Raw genomic sequence first — 25,531 nt, 5'->3', positions numbered from 1 at the left:
CCAGATCTTGAAAGTACGTTGTCAACCTCATTTTTTGGTATTCCATAGTAACTGTGAATATATTTTTAATATATGTGTTTAATATATGTTTAATATTTATGGGTAATTTAAGTACTAAGATTTCTGTGGATTATTTTGTAGAAGTAGAGATACATTTTATCTTTAAAAAATAATTTTTAAATGAAGAAACAGGACAACTTGATATAGAAAGCTGATGTTAGGGAAACTTTACAAGTTAGATCTTATAAAGATCTTGGCTGCTGAAAATATTAGAGACAGGTTGATTATTACAAAAAAAGCACATATAAATAAGAAATGAAAAACTATAATGGATTATTACAAGGATTTATTTTTGGTATTACAGTAGCTATAAATACGGTAAATCCCCTCTTTTAGATGCTCACACATACACATGCACAAAAGCACCAATCACATAACAAGGCTGGAAGCAGGCTGGGTGGTGACTGCTATCCCAAATTCCTCATTTTGATGGAATCAAGCATTTCTTTTAATATGATTTCACAGAAATTTTATTTAGCTTTATTTTTCTAAGATAAAAGGTAACAGATTATTGTTTAAAAAGGATTGTCATAACCTAAGCTCTTTTAAGCCAGAATGTTTTATATGTTTCCCTGAATGAAATTTCACAGCTGCCCTGTAGTAGCACAGGCTGCAGAAGAGAAGCTGGGTCAGCTGCCCTGCCAGATATTGTTCTCACCACACATAACGCACTTAGCTGTGTTTTGTGCACCCATTTTAATATCTTTTCACAGTACTTACCCAAATTCCTCCTATGGAGATGTCATAATGTGAATTATGAATGTATTGACACAGTGATTCGTATTGTGGTTTAGGTATGGGTTGCATAATAGTTTCAAGAACCTCTAATACCCAAATAATATTGACAGATTGGTAAGCATCCAAAAAATAGGAACACCATGATTATAAAATGAAAGAACTAAGAGAATTATGAAAAATAAGAAAATACATAAAACACCAGGGGAAACTCTGAATGAAGTCAAGGTCATGATCATGTCTATATCATGTCTATAGAAAGTTAAAAGAGATATGAGACTTATTATATGAGCTACATAATGAGATCAGTTGCAAGGGAAACTTCCAAAGGAAAAGTCAATTTAGTTAAATTTTTTATTTTTACTTGATTCTCTTCTGTTACATTCGTTAGCTCATAAATGGGTTCAATAATATTCCACGGGGAAAGTCATGTGTTTTTAATCCAAAAGTGGAACAGTAACATTTTAAGCATTTCATAGTTTAACTTCATTCTGAAGTGTTAAAAAAGAACATTTGACATCATCTGTATAAGATTTATGAATTTTGAACAAATTTGTGTAAGACTTTGTCCAAAGCCTCTTGGTCCCCCAAAAGACATTAATACATTGTGGAATTTATGGGCTGTAGTGTTTCTTTTTAAAGCCAAGAAAAGAGTTAGATTTAGAAATAACACTTTAGAGCGAATAAAATTTCAGACAAGGAGTATTTCTATTTTAGTTTTACTTTATTGCTGGACTTTAATTATCAGCAAGATTTAAAAGTGGGTACAGACCATTTTAGCAACGTATTAAAATCTCTAACATATTAAAGGATTGTACTTCTAAATACAGAATATCAATGCTACGTGCATGTAAATACTGAAAAAAAATCAGTCATAGAAAAAGCAAGGAGACATAGAGGTTTAAAATTAAATGCTACACTTTGAAGAAACAAAAGGTCAAAATTTCTTTCCTTCTTTCCTATCTTCTTTCTTCTACTTTAGTCTTTTATTTTGTCTCTTATCAATAATTCATAAGCTTTTCTTGGAATGAAGAAAATTAAACACATTTACATGAGGTCCTGAATATTTTCAACATGTGCTTAATACCTTTTAAAAATCCGGTATCTTTGCTATCATGGTAGGTAAGACTCACTCAAAGATAGCGAATGCTTTGATAGCTTTGACAATTCTCAACAGTCCTCTCTGTGTCTAAATATTGATCTGCGTCTTATAATGTACTAAAAAGTTAGGAACTCATAAGAACTGATAGGTCACTTAGTGGCTCAGATGAGAGTATATTATCTTTGATACTATTGATTTGCTGTGCTTCATTTATGTTTTAAAGTACGTCTACAACATAGTAGAAAAAAGGTCTTGATTTGGTAGGCTTTTCAAATATATTTATATGCTTCCTTTTTTGGCCTTGAGGCTCTATTTGAGGATGTCTTATTGTGTTTTATCATTAATTCATCTTATTTGAATACACAACGTAAAAAAAAGCTGAAGATTTGAATTGTCCTCTATGCAATACTGTGCGTGTGTGAGGATAATTCTCTGGCTTTTGTTCACTTTTGGACATAAATGAAAGAGTATAAGATATTTCTAAGAATAGAATTAGAGTTTGGTTTTCAGACTAGATTCCTCCAGACCTCTCTGAATATTCCCCCAACTCCTATGGACTCTGACGAGCTTCAGAAGTTTGTACCTGAAACAGGTTCAGAGTCTTCTTTGACCCACTTCTATCTGCCAGTTTCTAGGAGCAATCAGTCGAGCCCCAGGAATGAATGTCGCCAAAGTTGACATCTTTGTTTATTGTCTTTTCTGAAGGAACAAAATCAATTTATTTGAGCAGTCTGCCCTTGAGGCGAATGAACTAAACTTCAAATATGGAAATTACTAGCACTTGCTTAAACATTTTCAATTTCAATGTTGCGTTTGAGGTGCTCATCATTTTTAACAAAAAGGATTCTCTGCAATCTGTTTGCAGGTCTCCGTGAGTGTGCAAAACTTATACCATTTAATTGAATAGTGGTATTAAACTGGAAACCAAATAGTGAAGGAATTTAAAATCAAAGCACATCAATGGGGTGTTCACTTCACCTCCAGACTCAATGTCCCTTAATATGCCATCATAATACCTGTTAATAGAGAGACCAGCTAGAATAGAGATGCAGAAAACTTGGCTAAATAATATGAGAACAGAAAAATATGTTCTCCAGAAATATGTGTATAATTTTTGCCACTTCATTTAGATGGTTATTCTGAAGCGTTTAAAAATAGCACTGGCTTGGGACTCTGGGATACCCCTGTAATATCTTGGAATTGAATTTGCTACATTTCTCCTTAAATGTTTTGCTCTAATTAAGACACATAAAGGCATGTGCACATTCATAGATTCCTACATATTTATGTTGTCGACTGGTTAGTAATATTTTGAAAATCCATGAAGATTGTTTATTTTATTAAAATCATCATCATCCAAAAATGTTATAAAACGCTAATTGGCTAGTAACAAACTACATTCTGTACAGGTTTCATTAGATATGAAAGGGTGTCTTAACATCTATACCAGTACTGTAAAGGAGAATTTGTAAAGGGAGATTTCATAAGTAGCCATTATTAGAAATATAAATAAATAATAATTATGAAAGTAAGCATGTATGCCTAAATAAAAGGAATGAGTAGATTTCAGCGTATACATGCAATTACGATTTTTTTACTCTAAAGACTGGCAACCTATGTCCTGCAAGTCAAAGATAGTTTTACTGACGAGAACTCTTATTGAATGAAACATGTCCCTGGCTCTCCTCTTCCTTCCTGAGAAGGACTGTCCCTTGCCTGCTGCCTCCTCAACAGGTTCTGGGTCTCTGGCCCACTTGGGAAGGGACAGCCCAAGGTCAAGCCATAAGTGTCCTTTCCTTTCCTTTCCCATCCTCACACACACACAAAAAATGAGACTGAACTTTGGCATGTTGCTTGTAAAAGACTGCTAATCCCAGAAATAGAACCAGATGCCTTTTTGGATGAATGGATGGATGGATGCATAGATGGAGGGAAAGAGGGATAGAGGGATGGAATTATATATGAGATTTGAAGAAACATTCAAGGCTTCCTTTCGTGACTCAAGTAGATATTTTTGCCACATTTTCCCCAAAGCAACATTTTAAATTAATCCTATTTTCCCGTGAAAGTAATCTGTCACACTCTTTTAAAAATGAGAAAATAGCCAAGAGCACAAAGTGCAGTAATACAAGCATACTTAAGAATGAAGCCAAACTCTTAAAAGTAACAAATGTTCAGGGCAGAAACATAGTTTATATGGTGTCATGAATCTGACAGTATAATTTGCCTCAATTTGCCTCATATAAAATACAATAACATAATAGCTACATTAATTAAGTACTTATTACATGCCAGGTACTCTCCTATGTACTTAATATGTATTAAATGTTTGATTTTCACAGCAACCCTATGGAGTAGTTATTGTTATTGACCATGTGGTAGAGATAAGCTAACTGAAGACTAGACGGATTAAGTAATTTATTATAACCTCATTTGATCTTTATTGGAGAAGTAGTTATTCCAATATCTGTAACCCATTTTCAACAGCCTTTCTTTTTCTGTTTCTTTTATTTCCCTTTTTTCCCTCTCCCTCCTTCCCTCCACCAAACATGGGTTTAAGTACATATGATGTCAGATATTGACACCCTCCTTGTCCCAGAGAAGTGACAAGACACACAGCCTCTGTCCCTTTGCGGGCACAATGTTAATTCTTTAATCATATTTAAGTTAATTTATCTTGACCTGAAATTACCAGGTTCTTTTCAGACTTCTTTACCAGAAGAACTCACAAGAAATAAGAGGAAATAGCAGTACATACAGTTCAGTGTTAACTGAGAAATTATTAATCACAGATTCAGAGTGCAGACTCTGAGGGCAGACTGCTCGTGTTTGAGTCCCAGTTCATCTTAATAGCTTTACAACCTTGGCCCATTTCCTAATTTCGCTATGCCTTAGTTTTCTCATCTATGAAATGGGAATAATAATAATGCCTATCTCTTATGGTCATTAATTTGTTACTTGTAAAACAATACAAATATGCCTGGCAAATTGTAAATGAATTGTTTATATTTTTATTGCGATAAAATACACATAACATAAAATTTACCACCTTAATCATTTTTAAGTGTACAATTCAATGATATTAAATGCATTCATAATGTTGTGCAACCATCACCACCGTCCATCTCCATAGCTCTTTTCAACTTGTAAAACTGAAACTGTATACCCATTAAACCAAAACTCCTCATTCTCTCCTCCCTCCCCCCAGTCCCTGGAAGCCACCATTCTACTTTCTGTCTCTATAATTTTGACTACTCTAAGTATAAGTGGAAACATACGGTATTTGTCCTTTTGTGACTGGCTTATTTCACTTAGCACAAAGTTCATCCATGTCGTAACATATGTAAGAATTTCCTTTCTTTTTAAGGCTAAATAACATTCAATTGTATGTTTATGTGACACTTTGCTTATCCATTCATCTGTTGGTGGACATTGGGTTGCTTCCATGTTTTAGCTACTGTAAGTAATGCTGCTAAGAAGATGTACAAATGTCTCTTCAAGATTCTGCTTTCAATTCTTTTGAGTATATACCACAAAGTGGAGTTGTTGGATCATATGGTAATTCTGTTTTTGATTTTTTGAGGAGCACCCTACTGTTTTCCATAGTGACCACATTATTTTCCATTCCCACCAAGAGCGCACAAGGGTTCCAATTTCTCCACAACCTCACCAACATTAGTTATTTTCTATTTTGTTGATAGTAGCCATCTTAATAACTGTAAGGAGGTATCTTATTGTGGTTTTGATTTACATGTCCCTAATGGTCACTGATGTTGAATATCTTTTCATGTGTTTAATGGTTATTTGTGTATCTTCTTTGGATAAGTGTCTATTCAGGTCCTTTGCCCATTTTTGAATCAGGTTGTTTGCTTTTCGTTGTTGAAGTTTAGGAGTTCTCTATATATTCTGGATATTCTGTGGGCTACCTTTTTAGTCTGGTGATATTTTTCTGATGCACAAAATATTCTGATTTTCATGAAGTCTAAGATGTCTATTTTTTCTTTTGTTGCCCATGCCTTTGAGGTCATAGCCAAGAACTCACTGCCAAATCCAATGTTCTGGAGCTTTTGCCCTATATCTTCGTTAAGAGTTTTATAGTTTTATGTCTCGCATTTATGTCTTTGATTCATTTTGAGTTAAATTTTGTTTATGGTGTTAGGTAAGAATCCAACTTCATTCTTTTGCATGCGGACATCCTGTTTTCCCAGCACTGTTTGTTGAAGAGACTGTCCTTTCCTTATTGAATGGTCTTCACATCATTGTCAAAAATCATTTTCCATTTATGCTACAGTTTATTTCTGGGCTGTCTTTTCTATTCCGTTGGTCTGTATATCTGTCTTTATGCCATTACATACTCTTCTGATTACTGTAACTTTGTAGTAAGTATTAAAATCAGGAAATGTGAGTTCTTCAGCTTTGTTCTTCTCTTTCAAGATTGTCTTGGCTATTCAGGGTCCCTTGAGATTCCATATGAATTTTGAGAAGGGTTTTTCTCTTTCTACAAAAACATCATGGGGGGGCTTCCCTGGTGGCGCAGTGGTTGAGAGTCCACCTGCCGATGCAGGGGACACGGGTTCGTGCCCCGGTCCGGGAAGATCCCACATGCCATGGAGTGGCTGGGCCCGTGGGCCATGGCCGCTGAGCCTGCGCGTCTGGAGCCTGTGCTCCGCAACGGGAGAGGCCACAACAGTGAGAGGCCCACGTACCACAAAAAAAAAAAAAAAATCATTGGGATTTTTATAGAGATTATATTGAATCTGTAGATAAATTTGGGTAGTATTGACATCTTAACAATAGTAAGTTTTCTAATCCATGAACATGAGATGTGTTTTCATTTATTTATGTCTTCTTTAATTTCTTTCAGCAATGTTTTATGAACAAGTCTTTCACCTCCTTAGTTAATTCCTAAGTACTTTATTCTTTTTGATGCTATTATAAATGGAATTGTTTTTGTAATTTCTTTTTTTATTGTTCAGTGTTACAATATAGAAATGCAACTGCTTTTTGTGCATTGACTTAGTACCCTGCTACATACATTGTTGATGAATTCATTTATCAGCTCCAACAGTTTGTCTTGGGAATATTTAGGTGTATATATATATATATACACACACACACACACACACACACATATATATACATGCACATGGATATATATAAATAATCATTTCATCTGCAAACAGAGATCAATTTACTTCTTTCTAATTTGGATGCCTTTTATTTATTTTTCTTGCCTAATTGCTCTGGCTAGAATTTCCAATACTGTGTTGAATAGAAGTAGCAACTGCGGGCATCCTTGTCTTGTTCCTGATTTCAGATGAAAAGCTTTTAGCTTTCACAGTTGAATATGATAGCTGTAAGTTTTTCATGTACGGTTTTTATTTTGTCAAGGTGTTCTCCTTCTTTTCCTAGAAGTTGAGTGTTTTCATCACGAAAGGCTGTTGCATCTTGTCAAATTCTTTTTCTGTATCAATTGAGATGATTACATGTTTTTTCACCCTGCAGGACTCCCTTAAGCATTTCTTACAGAAAAAGCCTGGTGGTAACCGACTCCCTCAGCTTTTCTCTGAGAATATCTTAATTTCCCCCTCATTTTTGAAGGAAACTTTTGCCAGATTTTGGATTACTGGTTGACAGGTACTTTTCAGCACTTTGAATATATCAGCCCACTGCCTTCTGTCTTCCAAAGTTTCTGTTGAGAAATCTGCTCATATTCTTATTGAGGATCCCTTGTATGTGATGAGTTGCTTCTCTCTTGCTGCTTTCAAGATTCTCTCTTTGCCTTTGTCTTTCGAAAGTTTGATTATAATTTATCTCCATGTTGGTCTCCTTCATTTCATCTTACCTGAAGTTCCTTGAGCTTCTTGGATGTTTATGTCAAATTTGGGAGGTTTGGATCCCATCAAACTGGGAAGTTTTCAGCCATTATTTCATCAAATATTCTCTGTCCCTTTCTCTATCTTCTTCTTCTTGGAATTACATGATGCAAATACCGATCCACTTGATGGTGTCCCACAGGTCTTTTAGGACCTGTTCACTGTTCTTCAATCTCTCTTCTTTCTGTTCCTCAGACTTGAGCATTTCCATTGTCTTATTTTTAAGTTAATTGATTCTCTTTTCTGCCTGCTCAAGTCTGCCTTTGAATGCTCTACTGAATTTTTAATTTCAGTCATTATATTTTTCAGCTTCAGAATTTCTCTTTGGTTTCTTTTTAGGCTTTCTATCTCTTTATGGATATTTCCATTTTGCTCATACATTGTTTTCTTGACTTTCTCTACCTCTTTCTTTAGTTCTTCAAGCATCTTTTAAGACAGTTGCTTTAAAGTGCTTGTCTAATAGATCGTCCATCAGGTGTTTTACAGGGACAGTTTTTGTTGATTTATTTTTTTTCCTTTGAAAGAGCCATACTTTCCTGTTTCTTTGTATGCCTTGTGAAATTTTTCTCAAAACTGGACGTTTGAATCTCATTAAGTTGTGACTCTGGAAATCACATTCTCCCCCTTCCCCAGAGTTTGCTGCTTTTTGTTATCATATTTATTTAATTTATTTACTAGTTTATTGGTTTTGTAGGCTGTCTCTGTGCTGAGGTGTAATCTTGAGGTCTTTTCGAGTCTTTTCTGAGCTTTTCCCTGGCCACACACAGCCATGTTCTAATTTTCCCCACATGTGCATTTGATTTTGAATGTCCTAGTCTTTCATATCTGGCTCCCAAAAGTGGGAAAAGAGAAGAATAAAGGGAGGTGGGATGAAAAGGGTACTGGTTCTTTAAATCACTTGGATGTTACTTTAGATCCAGGGAGAAAGGCTTACAACAATGGCAGAAGGTGCAAAACCAATGGCTGCATCTTTGTCTGCCCCTCAGTGATGAGAAGCACCAATCAATCAGTAATCAGAACACACTCCCAATGTTTGCAGGACAGGGTACATTTTGCCTACTGCGGTTCCTGCAGGCTGCTTCAGAAACAGGTGTGTAGCTGACTGCCACATGGCTAATGGGCAGAGGACGCATAGCTACTTCTGGACTAAGTGCTGAAACGGACTGAAATTAACCACAGCTTGCAGTCTGAGCCTTCTCCCTAGCAGTTGCAAGCCTTCCATAGAGTCCAGAGTTCCAAAACAGTTGTCAGACAGATTCTGCCAGTGCGATTGTTTTCTATGTGGGAAGACAGATTCCTGATAGTTCCTACTCTGCCATGTTCCCAGAATCTTCTCTGTAAATGAACTTTTATATAATAAATTACTCTTTAAATTTTACATTCTTTAACTAATGAATTTCTGTTATGTAAGGGAAATCTTTAGGAATTTAAGCTTTATTAGGTTTGGAGAAGGATTACTGAATACCAACTATGGGTCTCAAGCAAAGAATAAACAAATAGCAACAAAACTTTAAAGGATGTATAAGAAGAATTGGGAGGTCATATTTCTTTGCTCTATTTGAAATTCTGTTATTTTGTATTTACCACACATTCTGATAGGCAGTCATGTTTGTTTTTTTCTATTAATGAAAATTATAATAAAAGAATTAAATCAGTGCTTATTAAATGAGGTTAAATAGACCAAAAAAATGTTTAAAACATAGATGCAAAGGTTGGAAATAACAAAGATGTAAATTGGTAATGAAAGGATTAGGAATCACTGTTCTAGAACTTCTATGAGCCTTAAAGAATTTTCTAATGATTCAAAAATACCAATCATATTATGTACTAAGATACAGTTACCTGCTGCACATAATTTAAGAAGGTCTCCTCTAAATGCCTGAGTAGACATCAAATATTGCAGAATTTTAGAACAAGAGAAGACTTTAGAGATTAGTTTTATTTGGCTGATTGACTTTGCCTTGGCTAATTATTACTTTAGAAATTTAATTTCTCCTTTTTCCTAACTCTCTGAAAATGGATATTACAGTGGAGAGCATCTCAGTAAAAGTTAGAGAAAATGATACTGACATGTGGCATAGTGGAATATTTTCATGTGCTGTGTGTTCCCTTTAGATAGTGATAAACTATTTGAGGGTCATTTAGCATCCATCTGTTACACTTTTATAGAGCATTACAGTTTAAAAGAGATTTTGAAAATTATCCTTTGAACTCATGCACAGACTTTCTGAAAATGCTTGTGTAGCCCACCAAAATATGTCTGATACTCTTCAATTTAAATTTTCCAAAAGAAAATGAGAGAGGAGATTTCAAAAAGTAATCAGTTTTTCCATAGGTAAGAGTGCCAGTAGTTTAATGAGAAAAATCAAAGTTAAATTTATTATATAGTTATAGATTTTCCACAAAACTTTTAGAATAAAGGCTATTCATTTTGCCTTATTTAACAGAATAAAGATGAACTATAAATTAAAACACAGTTATAAATGTGTTTTTAATCATTAATAGTATGGATTTTTCATTTGCCCAAATAAAGAGCATCTAACTTCTAAAACTGGCGTTATGGAAAAGAAAAGGATAGCTGTACAGAAAGTGAAAAAAAAATTCACTGGTACTTTATTAAGAATATAAATATTCCCTCCAATGAAAACGCAGACCTACGAGTGCACACGTGAATGTCCTGACAGCTGTGCTGTTCTTCCAGCCTCTACAGATGACAGTGCAGCCGAGAAGAAAGGGGGAACCCTTCATGCTGGCCTCATCGTTGGAATTCTCATCCTGGTCCTCATTATAGCCGCAGCCATTCTTGTGACAGTCTATATGTATCACCATCCAACGTCAGCAGCCAGCATCTTCTTTATTGAGGTAAGTGTCAAGTAGAGTACATGAAAACCATGCTAGCTGATGAACTCCAGCCATCTGCTGACACCACCTGCATTTAATATTTAGCACATGATTTCTCCACTTTGCAGTTGTGAGCTGGCTGATTTCACACATGCACGCATGCGTGTGCACATACCTATTGATAGATGGCTTTCACGTGATGAGCTCAGTTACCTTACTCAGGAGCTTTTAAAGAAATAAGCCATCTCGCCTTTTACAGATCGAAAAGAAAATAGAAACCATATTTTTTGTCTTATTGTACCAAGTATGTTAACTAGCTGCTCTTCAATCCTAGAAGGAAATGAAGCATATGCTGGAGGCTAAAGGATTTGGTATAAATCAACTAATCAATATAACAGTAATTGAGTATTGGCCAGATTCATAATACAATATGGTGAGCCTGCTCTTAAAATGCTCACAAACTATTTAGGAAAAATACATATTTCCCTACAAAATAGCAGCTATAACAATAAGATTATGGTATGTGCCATCACCATTTTGTGTGATGTGTGTATATTTATTCATGTACATGTAAATGCACATGCATACACACACACTCATTCAAACACAAAGAGAGCACTGTGCCGAATCAGTGTTGTGTTTTCATGTACAGAAAGTAGAGTTAGTGCCAGTGCCCAAGAGCAGTCAGGTAGGAGGACCAGCGGCTGTGTACAAAGGGCCAGAGCCAAGCCCTGATGTCCAGAAGGCCGGAGACTGGGAAGCCTGGGGGCCACAGGATAAGGTCAGTGTGACCAAGTCACCTTCTCTCCTCCAGACAACTGGGCTTCCTGGGCCTCGTGTGTGCATAGCTTTCACCCCAACATCTTAATGGAGCCACTGCTCTTCGACATAACATAAATACTAGAGCAATGAAGGAAATCTCCCTCGGAGCTTCAAACTTGTAAACTTTAGGTCTTTTCCAGTTCACTGGGTGGTGTATAGTGGGCAGCTTTTTCACGTGTTGAGTAAGAAATTATAACGGCCTTTAAACTACAAAGTTACCTTTAACCTCTATAACAGGGGAAGTGAATGCAAATCAATTAAGTAATTCCTTAGAAGTCCTCTATGGCTCTCAACTGTCTGTGGAGTAAAGTGCAGTCTCCTTAGTTCTCCTTCAAGGCCTTGGCTGTTTGTATCTTGTCTATCATTTCAATTTTTATCCCATAGCTTCTTAACCTGGAGTTCAGTACCATCAAATTCACTCTATTCTGTTCTCCGTACACACCCCAAATTCTCCATGTCACCAGGACATTTCTCATTCTGTTCCTTCCACCAAAAAAGTCCTCCCCTTCCACCTCAGTTCTTGAATGCTGGATCCAAGTAGCCTTCAATACCATGTACCCTGTAAGCTTCCCCGGACCATCTCTCTGCCAGGACAGCTGGACATAATCTCTTTTTCCTCTGAAATTCTATCCATAGTAATACATCTATATCTTTCTCTGGCATTTACCTTTCTGTTTTGCATTAGAGTTAAATATGTACGTGATTTATTCCACCCTAAAGACTTATTAATTCCTCAAGATTTGGATTAAATAACTTAAGCCTTTCAAATAAGAGGTATTCTATCAGTATTTTCTGGAAAGAAAAAGATAATAAATATCCTAGGACATTTCAAACTTCCACTAAATTTTCACACATGAAATCTTCCAAAAATGTCATTCTCATTTAAAGTCATAATAATTGAGAAATTATCAGGCATTGCATTTAGTTGGAAAGCTCTTATTAAGTTTTGTTAATGTGCTTAATTTTCATGTAAGAAAGCAGAAAACTTTCCCGAGGTCATGAATGCATTGCTCCAAGATCTGACAAGTGACAAACTGTAAAGCTTCAGTGACTAACCAGACATCAGGCTGCTGCTGTAACCCTCACAGGTTTAAGCCTGTTTATACACTATGAAGTTTATTTTCTGACATTGTGAAAAAGAAGATACTGTGAAATATCTGATGGTGATGGTATTAGTGCAAATTGCACAGTGCAAAGGACCTAGTTCACACCGATTCACAGCAATCCTTGTATGACTACAAAGTAAGACTGTAGAATAGTGAAAGTATTGCCGGGAGCGGGGGGCATTGATCTTAGAGATAATTTAATTCTACACCCTCATAACACGAAGGAAGAAACTGAGGTTCACAGTGGTGGAATGGCTTCTCCAAGGTCGAAGAGCCACACTTCTGGGAAGAACTCTCGTCTTTCAACACTCAAGTGAAGCAGAATCATTCTGCAGATTCCCAGATTCTCTGTCAATTGCCAATAATTCTGCCTAAATCACTAACTCTTTGACACCCTGCTGTCCTCAAGCAGCTCACAGTGGCTGGTTGGCAGATAATTTTTGAAGATAATAATCATAATTTTACTATTATTAAAGCTGATCCATGTTTTCAAAATCGAAACGCAGATCCATGATGACTGCACAGTGACTGACATGCCAGACCTATGAATTCAAAGGTTTGAATTACTAATTAAAGTAGAGTTATTGGGGCTTCCCTGGTGGCGCAGTGGTTGAGAGTCCGCCTGCCGATATAGGGGACTCGGGTTCCTGCCCCGGTCTGGGAGGATCCCACGAGACGCGGAGCTGCTGGGCCCGTGAGCCATGGCCGCTGAGCCTGCACGTCCGGAGCCTGTGCTCCGCAACGGGAGAGGCCACAACAGTGAGAGGCCCGCGTACCACAAAAAAAAAAAAATTAGAGTTATTTGTGAATAAAGAGATTGAGTTTACCAATATCATCTAACCAAGTTGCTTTTCATGTTCTATATTATGCTGCTATCTACTTTTTTTTTTTTTTTCTTTTCGGGATGCGGGCCACTCACTGTTGTGGTCTCTCCCGTTGTGGAGCACAGGCTCCGGACGCGCAGGCTCAGTGGCCATGGCTCACGGGCCCAGCAGCTCCGCGGCACGTGGGATCCTCCCGGACCGGGGCACGAATCGGAAGGCGGACTCTCAATCACTGCGCCACCAGGGAAGCCCTGCTATCTACTTTTTAAATGAATTTGATGTGCTTTTTCCCATGAGGAAAGCAGTACTTGTTTATTATTTTAAAAATTGTGGAAACGTAAAAGCAAAAAATAAAATCATTTATAGTCCCAATAAGCAGAAATAATCACAATAACTATTTTAATTTATTTTCTTCTGGAATTCTTATATGCATAATTTGATGTTTGCCCATTTAGTATAATAGTGATTTCACTGAAATGCAAATTTATATTCTTTCTTTTTCTTTTTTTTTTAGGTCCCATTTGTTTATTTTTGTTTTTATTTCTATTTCTCTACGAGGTGGATCAAAAAAGATATTGCTGTGATTTATGTCAAAGAGTGTTCTTCCTATGTTTTCCTCTAAGAGTTTTATAGTGTCCAGTCTTACATTTAGGTCTGTAATCCATTTTGAGTTTATTTTTGTGTATGGTGTTAGGGAGTGTTCTAATTTCATTCTTTTACATGTAGCTGTCCAGTTTTGCCAGCACCATTTATTTTTTTTATTAGTTTCTGCTTTATAACAAAGTGAATCAGTTATACATGTACATCTATTCCCATATCCCTTCCCTCTTGCATCTCCCTCCCTCCCACCCTCCCTATCCCACCCCTCCAGGCAGTCACAAAGTGCCAGCACCACTTATTGAAGAGACTGTCTTTTCTCCATTGTATATCCTTGCCTCCTTTGTCATAGATTAGTTGACCATAGGTGCGTGGGTTTATCTCTGGGCTTTCTATCCTGTTCCGTTGACCTATATTTCTGTTTTTGTGCAAGTACCATATTGTCTTGATTGCTGTAGCTTTGTAGTATAGTCTGAAGTCAGGGAGTCTGATTCCTCCAGCTCCGTTTTTTTCCCTCAAGACTGCTTTGACTATTCAGGGTCTTTTTTGTCTCCATACAAATTTTAAGATTTTTTTGTTCTAGTTCTGTAAAACATGCCATTGGTAATTTGATAGGGATTGCATTGAATCTGTAGATTGCTTTGGGTAGTAGAGTCATTTTCACACTTTTGATTCTTCCAATCCAAGAACATGGTATATCTTTCCATCTGTTGGTATCATCTTTAATTTCTTTCATCAGTGTCTTACAGTTTTCTGCATACAGGTCTTTTGTCTCCCTAGGTAGGTTTATTCCTAGGTATTTTATTCTTTTTGTTGCAATGGTAAATGGGAGTGTTTCCTTAATTTCTCTTTCAGATTTTTCATCATTAGTGTATAGGAATGCAAGACATTTCTGTGCATTAATTTTGTATCCTGCAACTTTCCCAAATTCATTGATTAGCTCTAGTAGTTTTCTGGTGGCATCTTTAGGATTCTCTATGTATAGTATCATGTCATCTGCAAACAGTGACACTTTTACTTCTTCTTTTCCAATTTGTATTCCTTTTATTTCTTTTTCTTCTCTGATTGCCATGGCTAGGGCTTCCAAAACTAGGTTGAATAATAGTGGTGAGAGTGGACATCCTTGTCTTTTTCCTGATCTTAGAGGAAATGCTTTCAATTTTTCACCATTGAGAATGATGTTTGCTGTGGGTTTGTCATATACGGCCTTTATTATGTTGAGGTAGGTTCCCTCTGTGCCCACTTTCTGGAGAGTTTTTATCATAAATGGGTGTTGACTTTTGTAAAAAGCTTTTCCTGCATCTATTGAGATGATCATATGGTTTTTATTCTTCAATTTGTTAATATGGTTTATCACATTGATTGATTAGCGTATATTGAAGAATCCTTGCATCCCTGGAATAAATCCCACTTGATCATAGTGTATCATCCTTTTAATGTATTGTTGGATTCTGTTTGCTCATATTTTGTTGAGGATTTTTGCATCTATATTCATCAATGATATTGGTCTGTAGTTTTCTTTTTTTGTAGTATCTTTGTCTGGTTTAGGTATCAGGGTGATGGTGGCCTCATAGAATGAGTTTGGGAGCGTTCCTTCCTCTGCAATTTTTGGAAGAGTTTGAGAAGGATGGGTGTAGCTCTTCTCTAAATGTTTGATAGAATTCACCTTCACCTGTGAAGCCATCTGGTCCTGGACTTTTGTTTGTTGGAAGATTTTTAATCACAGTTTCAATTTCATTACCTGTGATTGGTCTGTTCATATTTTCTGTTTCTTCCTGGTTCAGTCTTGGAAGGTTATACCTTGCTAAGAATTTGTCCATTTCTTCCAGGTTGTCCATTTTATTGGCATAGAGTTGCTTGTAGTAGTCTCTTAAGATGCTTTGTATTTCTGCAGTGTCTGTTGTAACTTCTCCTTTTTCATTTCTATTTTTATTGATTTGAGTCCTCTCCCTCTTTTTCTTTATGAGTCTGGCCAATGGTTTATCAATTTTGTTTATCTTCTCAAAGAACAAGCTTTTAGTTTTATTGATCTTTGCTATTGTTTTCTTTGTTTTTATTTCATTTATTTCTGCTCTGATCTTTATGATTTCTTTCCTTCTGCTAACTTTGGGTTTTGTTTGTTCTTCTTTCTCTAGTTCCTTTAGGTGTAAGATTAGATTGTTTACTTGAGATTTTTCTTGTTTCTTGAGGTAGCCTTGTATAGCTATAAAATTCCCTCTTAGAACTGCTTTTGCTGCATCCCATAGGTTTTGGGTCATTGTGTTTTCATTGTCATTTGTCTCTAGGTATTTTTTGATTTCCTCTTTGATTTCTTCAGTGATCTCTTGGTTATTAGTAACGTAGTGTTTAGCCTCCATGTGTTTGTGTTTTTTACGTTTTTTTCCCTGTAATTCATTTCTAATCTCATAGCATTTGTGGTCACAAAAGGTGCTTGATGTGATTTCGATTTTCGTAAATTTACTGAGGCTTGATTTATGACCCAAGATGTGATCTATCCTAGAGAATGTTCCATGTGCACTTGAGAAGAAAGTGTAATGTGCTGTTTCTGGATGGAATGTCCTATAAATATCAATTAAATCTATCTGGTCTATTGTGTCATTTAAAGCTTGTGTTTCCTTATTTATTTTCATTTTGGATGATCTGTCCATTGGTGTAAGTGAGGTGTTAAAGTCCCCACTATTATTGTGTTACTGTCGATTTCCTCCTCTTTTATAGCTGTTAGCAGTTGCCGTATGTATAGAGGTGCTCCTATGTTGGGTGCATATATATTTATAATTGTTATATCTTCTTCTTGGATTGATCCCCTGATCATTATGTATTGTCCCTTGTCTCTTGTAACATTCTTTTTTTAAAGTCTATTTTTCTGATATGAGTACTGCTACTCCAGCTTTCTTTTGATTTCCATTTGCATGGAATATCTTTTTCCATCCCCTCACTTTCAGTCTGCATGTGTCCCTAGGTCTGAAGTGGGTCTCTTGTAGACAGCATATATATGGGTCTTGTTTTTGTATCTATTCAGCAAGCCTGTGTCTTTTGGTTGGAGCATTTAATCCATTCACGTTTAAGGTAATTATTGATATGTATGTTCCTATTACCATTTTCTTAATTGTTATGGGTTTGTTTTTGTAGGTCCTTTTCTTCTCTTGTTTTTCCCACTTAGAGAAGTTCCTTTAGCATTTGTTGTAAAGCTGGTTTGGTGGTGCTGAATTCTCTTACCTTTTGCTTATCTGTAAAGCTTTTGATTTCTCCATTGAATCTGAATGAGATCCTTGCCAGCTAGAGTAATCTTGGTTGTAGGTTCTTCCCTTTCATCACTTTAAATATATCATGCCACTCCCTTCTGGCTTGTAGAGTTTCTACTGAGAAATCAGCTGTTAACCTTATGGGAGTTCCCTTGTATGTTATTTGTCATTTTTCCCTTGTTGCTTTCAATAATTTTTCTCTGTTTTTAATTTTTGTCAATTTGATTACTATGTGTCTCAGTGTGTTTTGCCATGGTTTTATCCTGCCTGGGACCCTCTGTGCTTCTTGGACTTGGGTGGCTATTTCCTTTCCCATGTTAGGGAAGTTTTCGACTACAATCTCTTCAAATATTTTCTTGGGTCCTTCCTCTCTCTCTTCTCCCTCTGGGACCCCTATAATGCGAATGTTGTTGCATTTAATGTTGTCCCAGAGGTCTCTTAGGCTGTCTTCATTTCTTTTCAGTCTTTTTCTTTATTCTGTTCCATGGCAGTGAATTCCACCGTTCTGTCTTCCAGGTCACTTATCCATTCTTCTGCCTCAGTTATTCTGCTATTGATTCCTTCTAGTGTATTTTTCATTTCAGTTATTGTATTGTTCATCTCTGTTTGTTCTTTAATTCTTCTAGGTGTTTGTTCTTTAATTCTTCTAGGTTTTTTTTAAACATTTGTTGCATCGACTCGATCTTTGCCTCCATTCTTTTTCCTAGGTCCTGGATCATCTTCACTATCATTATTCTGAATTCTTTTTCTGGACGGTTGCCTATCTCCACTTCATTTAGTTGTTTTTCTGGGGTTTTATCTTGTTCCTTCATGTGGTACATAGCCCTCTTCCTTTTCATCTTGTCTATCTTTCTGTGAATGTGGTTTTTGTTTGAAAGGCTGCAGGATTGTAGTTCTTCTTGCTTCTGCTCTCTGCCCTCTGGTGGATGAGGCTATCTAAGAGGCTTTTGCAAGTTTCCTGATCATCTTTATTTTTCAAATAATATTTTTTTCTTTTATTATATACTCTTTGTAAACATCATTCTGATGGCTGTATGCTATTCCATTCAACATTCATTCAGTAGCTTTACACTGATTGTCTCTTATGCTATCAAGTGATGTTCAGAAAGTACTGAGGGCCTAACGTTGCTAACATTGCCTTGAAGTAAAAAAGAACCTTATTTCACCCAATTTGACTATGTGTTAGTTTTCTCTTGCTTCTGTAACAAATTACTACAAACCTGATAACCTAAACTAATACACACTTACTATCTTACAGTTCTAGAGGTCAAAAATCCAAACTTAGTGTCATTGGGCTAAAGTCAAGGTGTTGGCAGAACTGGTTCCTTCTGGAGGCTTCAGGAAGAATAATTTCCTTGCCATTTTCAATTGTTAGAGGCTGCATGCATTTCTTGGCTCCTGGCCCCTTCTTCTCATCATTCCAACCTCTGCTTCTATCATCACATCTCCTTCTACTAACTCTGACCCCTGCCTCCTTCTTGTAAGGCCCATTGTGATCCAGGATCTCCCCATGTCATGGTCCTTAATTTAATCACATCTACAAAGTCTTTCACCTCTATGGTGGTTGACAGGTTTTTGCAATTAGGACATGGACATCTTTGGGAGGCCATTATTCTGCCTACCACAGGCTGAATCAAATGTGAGATGCATCACACACTCCCCATTAAACTGTGACATGCCCTTGACGTTAAGACACATCCCAATTTCCATGATATTAAAATGTGACCCTGTGTGTATCTTTGTGTATTTCACCACAAAATCCAGACTGCATTAAACACTTGTAAGAATTAGTTTCTGTGCTGTGCTAGACACACTGCATACTGTGATTAATTTTAATGACTTGGCCCTCCAGAGGATAGACCACAGTTCATGCAGCCAGTCTTGTATTGTGGAGCATTGGCATTCTTACCACTTTTTGCTATTATAATTGGCCCCATTATGAACATAGTAATGGTAACAGCGAACATTTATTAAATTCACTGGGAGAAGTGATTTACACTTATTACCTCATTTAATCCTCACAAAGACCCTATGAGGTACTAAAATTATCTCCATGTCATAGATGAGGAAGATGAGGCACAGAATTTAAGCAGCTTGCTCAGTATCATGCATTTAGTCAGTGGTGGCATAAGGATATCCAGCCCAGGCTCTCCAGAGATCATACACTTAACCTCTAGGCCATGCTGCCTCTCTGTGTGTAAAAAGGGCTTGCTTCATGCACTGTATGTTGGAGTGTAGCAGGATGTGTAGCTAAGGGCATACATTATGTCCTTAGAACAGATTCCCCTAAGTAGAATCAAATGAAAGAAATAAATAGTTTAAAAGCACTTAACAAATATTGCCAAAATCATTGCCCAAAGATGTATACCAATTTATGTAGCTGTCATTGCTGTTGTCTTTTTTTAGTGAAGATAATAATGACAGTACCTATTATCTGTTTTGTTCTCGCAGAAAATATACACCAGTTATTATATGTGTTTTGGACACAAACACTCTTCCTCATATATTACCTGGGCTTAAGCTTTTAAACTTTTTGTTTATAGAAAGAGAATAGGATAAAATGGGGATTAAATTCTAGAAATTCATTGTTATATGGAATGCCAAGTGACTGTGACTCAAGGCAATAAAACAATTAAAATCAAGATAAATGTACATGAAAATCAGGAGGCCTTGATGATAAAGCAAACCCGTCACTCCATATATTGTATAATTAAACAATAATTGAGTTGACTGTTTACACCTCATGTCTTCATACAGAGAATCTGGGCCAAGAGTTCCATTCTCCTGAGACAGTCGGGCAGAATGGTCTATTTTTCAAAAACTTATCTTCTGTATTCCTCCATCATCCTCTTCAGGTCTTAAACTGAGCATTTTCTTTCTTTTGACTTTTTACTATATGGATTTCATTTTGTGTTTACCTGTCTGGCTTCTCTCAGTAATTTTCAAAAAGACACTTGATTTTGACCAAAGCCCATCTCGTTATACGTGCATGAATAACATGCTTAAAAATCTTTTTTTAAAATCAGTTTCACTGTCTTGAAATAAAATAGAGAACAAATATTCAAATAAGCATGTTTTTCTCAATTTTTAATAGATTTTGATGAAACTACTATCTCTTTGGAAGAATTAAATATGCCTTTGGTTCTACATCAAATTTAATGTTTGCTGAACATTCCTAAGCATAGATTCTGTGATTTATAATAAATTTTTATTGCATGAATATGGGCTACAGACATAAATGTTTGCACTGTTGAATACTATCACATAACACTATTTAAGATTTTAAAATAAGATACAGAAAATGTAATCTAATCAAAGCCCAAGAAAGTAATAGTATAAAGTGGTAACCATATGAAAAAAACAATCCCGTGAAAGGATTCTATGTGGACCATAAACAAAATAATTTCAATTAACAATCTTAATAAAAGAATTCATGATGAACACTATGCTTAATTTTCTTTAGCATTCTAAACAAGGGCTGATACTTAGACATTCATGTGCAGATGTGACTGTTCTATATTAATAAAAATGAAGAGAAACGGTAAAACTGTGATGATAAAGATGATCAATACCTTGACAAAATAGATTCTATGAGTAAAATATTAGTTTTTTTGATCATAGAAAAGCAAAAATTAAGAATACCCTATCCTGCTGCTGATGCTGTAAGGCACTATTGAGAACGTCCTCAGAGAGAAAGAAATCAGTACAAAGGATTCACTTAAAGATGGTAGAGAATTATAGGAACAAGGCCCTTCATGTTTCAGGAGAGCACTAAGACAAGGCAATGGTAATGGAGTTTGTCTCTGAGTGGATTATAATTTTTACTCTGAGGATTGGAGAAAAGACAGGGACAGAGCTGTGCTGTCAGTGTGGCAGCCACTAGCCCTGTGTTGCTGTTGAGCACTTGGACTGTGGCTAGTCTGGAATAAGATGCATATAAAATACACACCAGTTTTGGAAGTTTGAGTACAAAAAGAGAATGTATTAATAATTTTATATTAATTACATGTTGAAATGAAAATATCTTGGGTATAATGGCTTAAATAAAGTATATTATTAAAATTAATTTCACTTACTTTCACTTTTTAATGTGGCTACTAGACACTTCTAAAATTATGTTGATGGCTCACACTCTATTTCTACTGGACAATGCTGGTTTATAGAGAAAACCTTGCAGAGAAGAGGGGGGTTAAACAGAAAATCTGATTCTCTCCATATGTTTTAAAAGTAGAAAACCAGGTGATTTTCAGCACAAGGGAGAAGTTAGATGCTTGAGGAGAGAGGTGGCTGACAAAGCTATCTGATATGTTGACCATTCATTCATTCATCTATTTGAATTTGTTGAGCCCCTATTATGTGCCAGGTACCCAAGACACAGAGATAAACAAAAAGGACAAGAAACCATCCTTGCTGCCATGCAGCTTCCATACTAGTGAGGAAAGAGAGAAGATAAATATATTTTTAGCTAGGTATGGATCTCAAGTTGAATGTTTAGTTATAAAAGAGACAGTCCTCATAAAATGCTTAGAGAAAATGTTAACCTTTTTTGAGCAGCAAGATATTATTAGTCAGATAATGAAGGATATAAGAGTTTATGATGACCTTTGTTCCTGAACTTCAAATTTGGTAATAATCAGTTCTGGGTAGATATTTATAATACACACACATGCATAAGTAAATAAGACTTCTCTCCAAAACAGTTAATTTTCCTGAAGGACAAAACAGTCTCACCATTCTTAAATTGTGCATACTAATTTGAACTTGAAGTCACACGATGGTTTTCACAGTAAAACCTGGACATAAATGTCTAAATACCAGTCACTGTTCATATCATGCCTTAAAATTCTTATTATTTCCAGGGGACCAAAATATCTGCCTTTAGTGGAAATTCCCAGTATTTTTTATCCTCAAACTCATAGGATGTCGAAACAAAAAGAAACATCAGCATGCATGCAACCCAGGGATTTTGTAACCTTTTCAAAATAAAGTGTATGAATTCCCTCCAGTATCTACCTTACCTATATCTCCTTGTGGGTTTATGTTTTGTCTTAAAAACTTGTGGGAATTTTGCATTATACTCTATAATATAGACACATTTGTTTAATGTAAATTTTTTTTTTTTTTTTTTTTTTTTTTTTTTGCTGTACGTGGGCCTCTCACTGTTGTGGCTTCTCCAGTTGTGGAGCATAGGCTCCGGACGTTCAGGCTCAGTGGCCATGGCTCACGGGCCCAGCCACTCCGCAGCATGTGGGATCTTCCTGGACCGGGGCATGAACCCATGTCCCCTGCATCTGCAGGCGGACTCTCAACCACTGCGCCACCAGGGAAGCCCTAATGTAAATTTTTTAAAAAATGATTCTGCCCCCCATCCTTCAACCAAAGATAACATTTCAAAAGATGAGTCTTCTTTCTTCTGCAACTTTGAGCATCCCTAGCACTCCATTGCACAGCCCTAGGTACTATAAAATACAGATAAATCCAAACCAGCAGAGCGCTCTGTTCCTGGGACCTAAGTGGGAAGTGTTCTTTCTCCACCTGTGTTGGAGGCAAGTCCAATGTAGAGACAGAAACCCAGGATGGTGAAACAGTTCTCCTGGGGCATGTCAAAGCTGGTTTCAGACCCAGTACTTGAACTCAGGACTCTTCCTGGCCTGTAGGCTGCGCTGCCACAGCGGAGGCATAACCACAGACTTCTGAGCAGTTTGTCACTCAAGGGATTTCTCACCCCAAGAAATATTTGGGAATAACAAGGACCCATGGAGAATATGATTAAAGGAAGACGGGCAGCTGTGGCCCTCAACTTTTCCTGGCAGTCAGTAGTGGTGCCAGGAAAGAAGCCAGAGGAAAGGAGCCAGGCAAGGACTCAGAGGCTGGTGCTGGGGAGGAAAAGTGTTTGCTCAAAGTCTGGCGTCTGGCTTTGCAGCTGCCTAATGAGCAGCACTTGGGAGGCAGGAAGACATGGCCCGTTGGCGGCCTGCACCATAGACAGAGAATTCGTTTCAGAGACCAAAGGATCCTTTTATCTGGAAGTCACAGGTTTTTTTCATAACTGAGTTTTCCCTTAAGGCATTCCTTAGTCTTATTTCAGTCTTAAAGAAAACTCAAGGAAAAAATGATTCATTGAAACAAAATATTTATTTCTATTTCTTAGAGGAGGCAAAAGCTGGCCTTCACTTTTGGTGAACTGCTATGAAGAAGGAAAGATTAGGCAAAACCTAGCTGAAATGGTTTGACACCCTCGTTAAAGAAGCTGTTTTATTAGACGGCAGATTTCCAGAAATCTAGCAATATATAGGAGAAAAAAGGTGAAAATGGTTTGCATATTTTTAAAGACACTCTTTGTGTATCTGTTCTAAGATGCTAGAATCTTATTCATGTGCATGATTGAATGTTTTTGAGACATCAGTTCAAGTTTATGGTGATTCCCTTATTTACACAGTTACCAAAATAACATTTCTTTTATAGGTATCGTCTTTAATTTACTCTTCTGCATACCACGTTTTAAGTTAAATTCCTAAAACTAAAATATTTTCTTCCCTTCATCAGGGAGAATTATTAAAAATAGTGAATAAACTATTTAATATTTCACTGAGCTCTCTGCTCTAATTGCTTCTTAATTACCATTCCTTAACTTATTATTTTTCATAGTGCATAAAACCATGAAATAAATTTTATATATATTCCTATTATATTTATATCACGCATATTTATATATGTGTGTTTTATGTATATTTATATGTGTATAATATGTATATTTTAAACATGTATATAAAATCTCCACAGGGAAGCCCTTAAGAGGTGGAAGAATCAAATGAATAAATAAATAACAACCTGCAGGGCTACAGTCCACTTGGGCGTCTGTAAACCTGAATTATGTCATTTTAAGTATATGATATAAGTTTTAGGTAGTCCAATCTTTTCTTTCTGTAGTCTCTTTAAAAGAAGATTGCTCTACTTATAGTACCAACTGTTGAGTAATTTCTTCCTTGTGATTTTGGTAACATTTTTGTTAAAATAAATACTCAAGTCTGTCTATTTGTGGAGACAGATAATAGAAACTTTAATTTAGCAATAATTATTGCATTGCAATAATAATAAATTTATTCAATTATAGATTATTTTTCCACCAATTCCACATAGTATAATTTTTTTCTGACAGAAATACAAAACAACTAAACTAAATAATTTGATTATCATGACATGCTTTGGTTTATAAATAAATACTAGAATTATTTGTGATTGTAAGAAAATTGAAATTTTAAAATTTGAGTTTAGAAGATTCAAAATTCAGAATCTAGAGAACGGAAATATAAAGAAATGTATTTTAAATGATAGAAGTAATCATGCTCTTTGTAATTCCATTAGAAATGATTAGGCAAAGGTACTTTTAATTTGCAAGTGGATTAAGATTATTTTGCTCTATTTTCTTGAGGTGACGCTTTCATGAAAACTTTCTTAATATAAACAAAGTAATTTTCAATTCAAAATTAAAACGACTTTTCTTACATCATATAGTAAGGGAATATAGAGTCAGAATTATTAGTTCTGTTTCTACTTTCAGCTAATTACAATATTTATATTTTAATGAGAAAGCCATTCATCTGTTCAAGAAAACTTTTTTGTGAACACTGACTCTGGGACCAGTGTTATCCTTGGCAAAAACTTTAAAAGAAGAAATGATATTTGTTCTGTTAAAAGGAGAAAACTTTTTTCTATAAAAAGAAAATAAATTTATGATAATTATTCTAAATCTCAGTGCAATGTAAAGTTCTAGGATTGTAGTAAGGGATAATCTTCTTTTAATTGTATATCAGGGTCTTTTTGTTTTCTATCTGAATTTATGTCACATATCTTAGTTTTTCAAGTTTTCCTTGCCATTGACCTTGAAATATCTGTGATTCAGTAGCTGGTAATTGGGCTTGCATCTTGAATATGTACAAGTTTAATGTGGAGAAAATTTGATGTAGTGTGAGGATAAAAAACATTGAATTTTAGTGAAAAGCAATCTCAAAATTTGTAATTTATAATATATGGCTGTCAATTTTAAAATGTATCACGTTTCATGAAGAGTAGGAAGGCATCTCACCAAAAGTGATGTGTACCCCTACAGTGGAGGAACGTACCCAACCTTAAATGTGTTTAGAGGAGAATGATTATTACAGACTTCTGACTCATGCCTGGAATATGAATGAAAGGAGAATTTCTAGCTGAGAAAAGTCTAGAAGGAGGAGCATGGTAGCTCCCACCACTGTTGATAGGCTACCCCGTGAACGAGGTGTCTGACTTCTTCTGGATGGATCTCAAAGATGGTCATGAGGATCTCTGG

At 36.0% G+C, this 25,531-nt stretch overlaps 1 protein-coding gene across 3 annotated transcripts in view; it reads left to right on the top strand.

Annotated features, from left to right (window-relative positions):
- Positions 1-25,531, top strand: part of PLXDC2 (plexin domain containing 2) — a 409,788-nt gene that overhangs the window by 347,545 nt on the left and 36,712 nt on the right. For 2 of the 3 annotated variants that reach the window (XM_081229343.1, XM_081229341.1), the window contains exon 13: positions 10,475-10,635. In XM_081229343.1, the coding sequence (XP_081085469.1) occupies positions 10,475-10,635 (161 nt within the window). Of the gene's footprint in view, positions 1-10,474; positions 10,636-12,410; positions 12,512-25,531 lie in introns of those variants that run through there. The other variant, XM_081229342.1, reaches the window with a different exon arrangement.

This window comes from Mesoplodon bidens (assembly GCF_964165515.1).
Source record: "Mesoplodon bidens genome assembly, chromosome: 3".
NCBI classification, from domain to species: domain Eukaryota; kingdom Metazoa; phylum Chordata; class Mammalia; order Artiodactyla; family Ziphiidae; genus Mesoplodon; species Mesoplodon bidens.
This window is presented reverse-complemented; position numbering and strand designations above follow the sequence as displayed.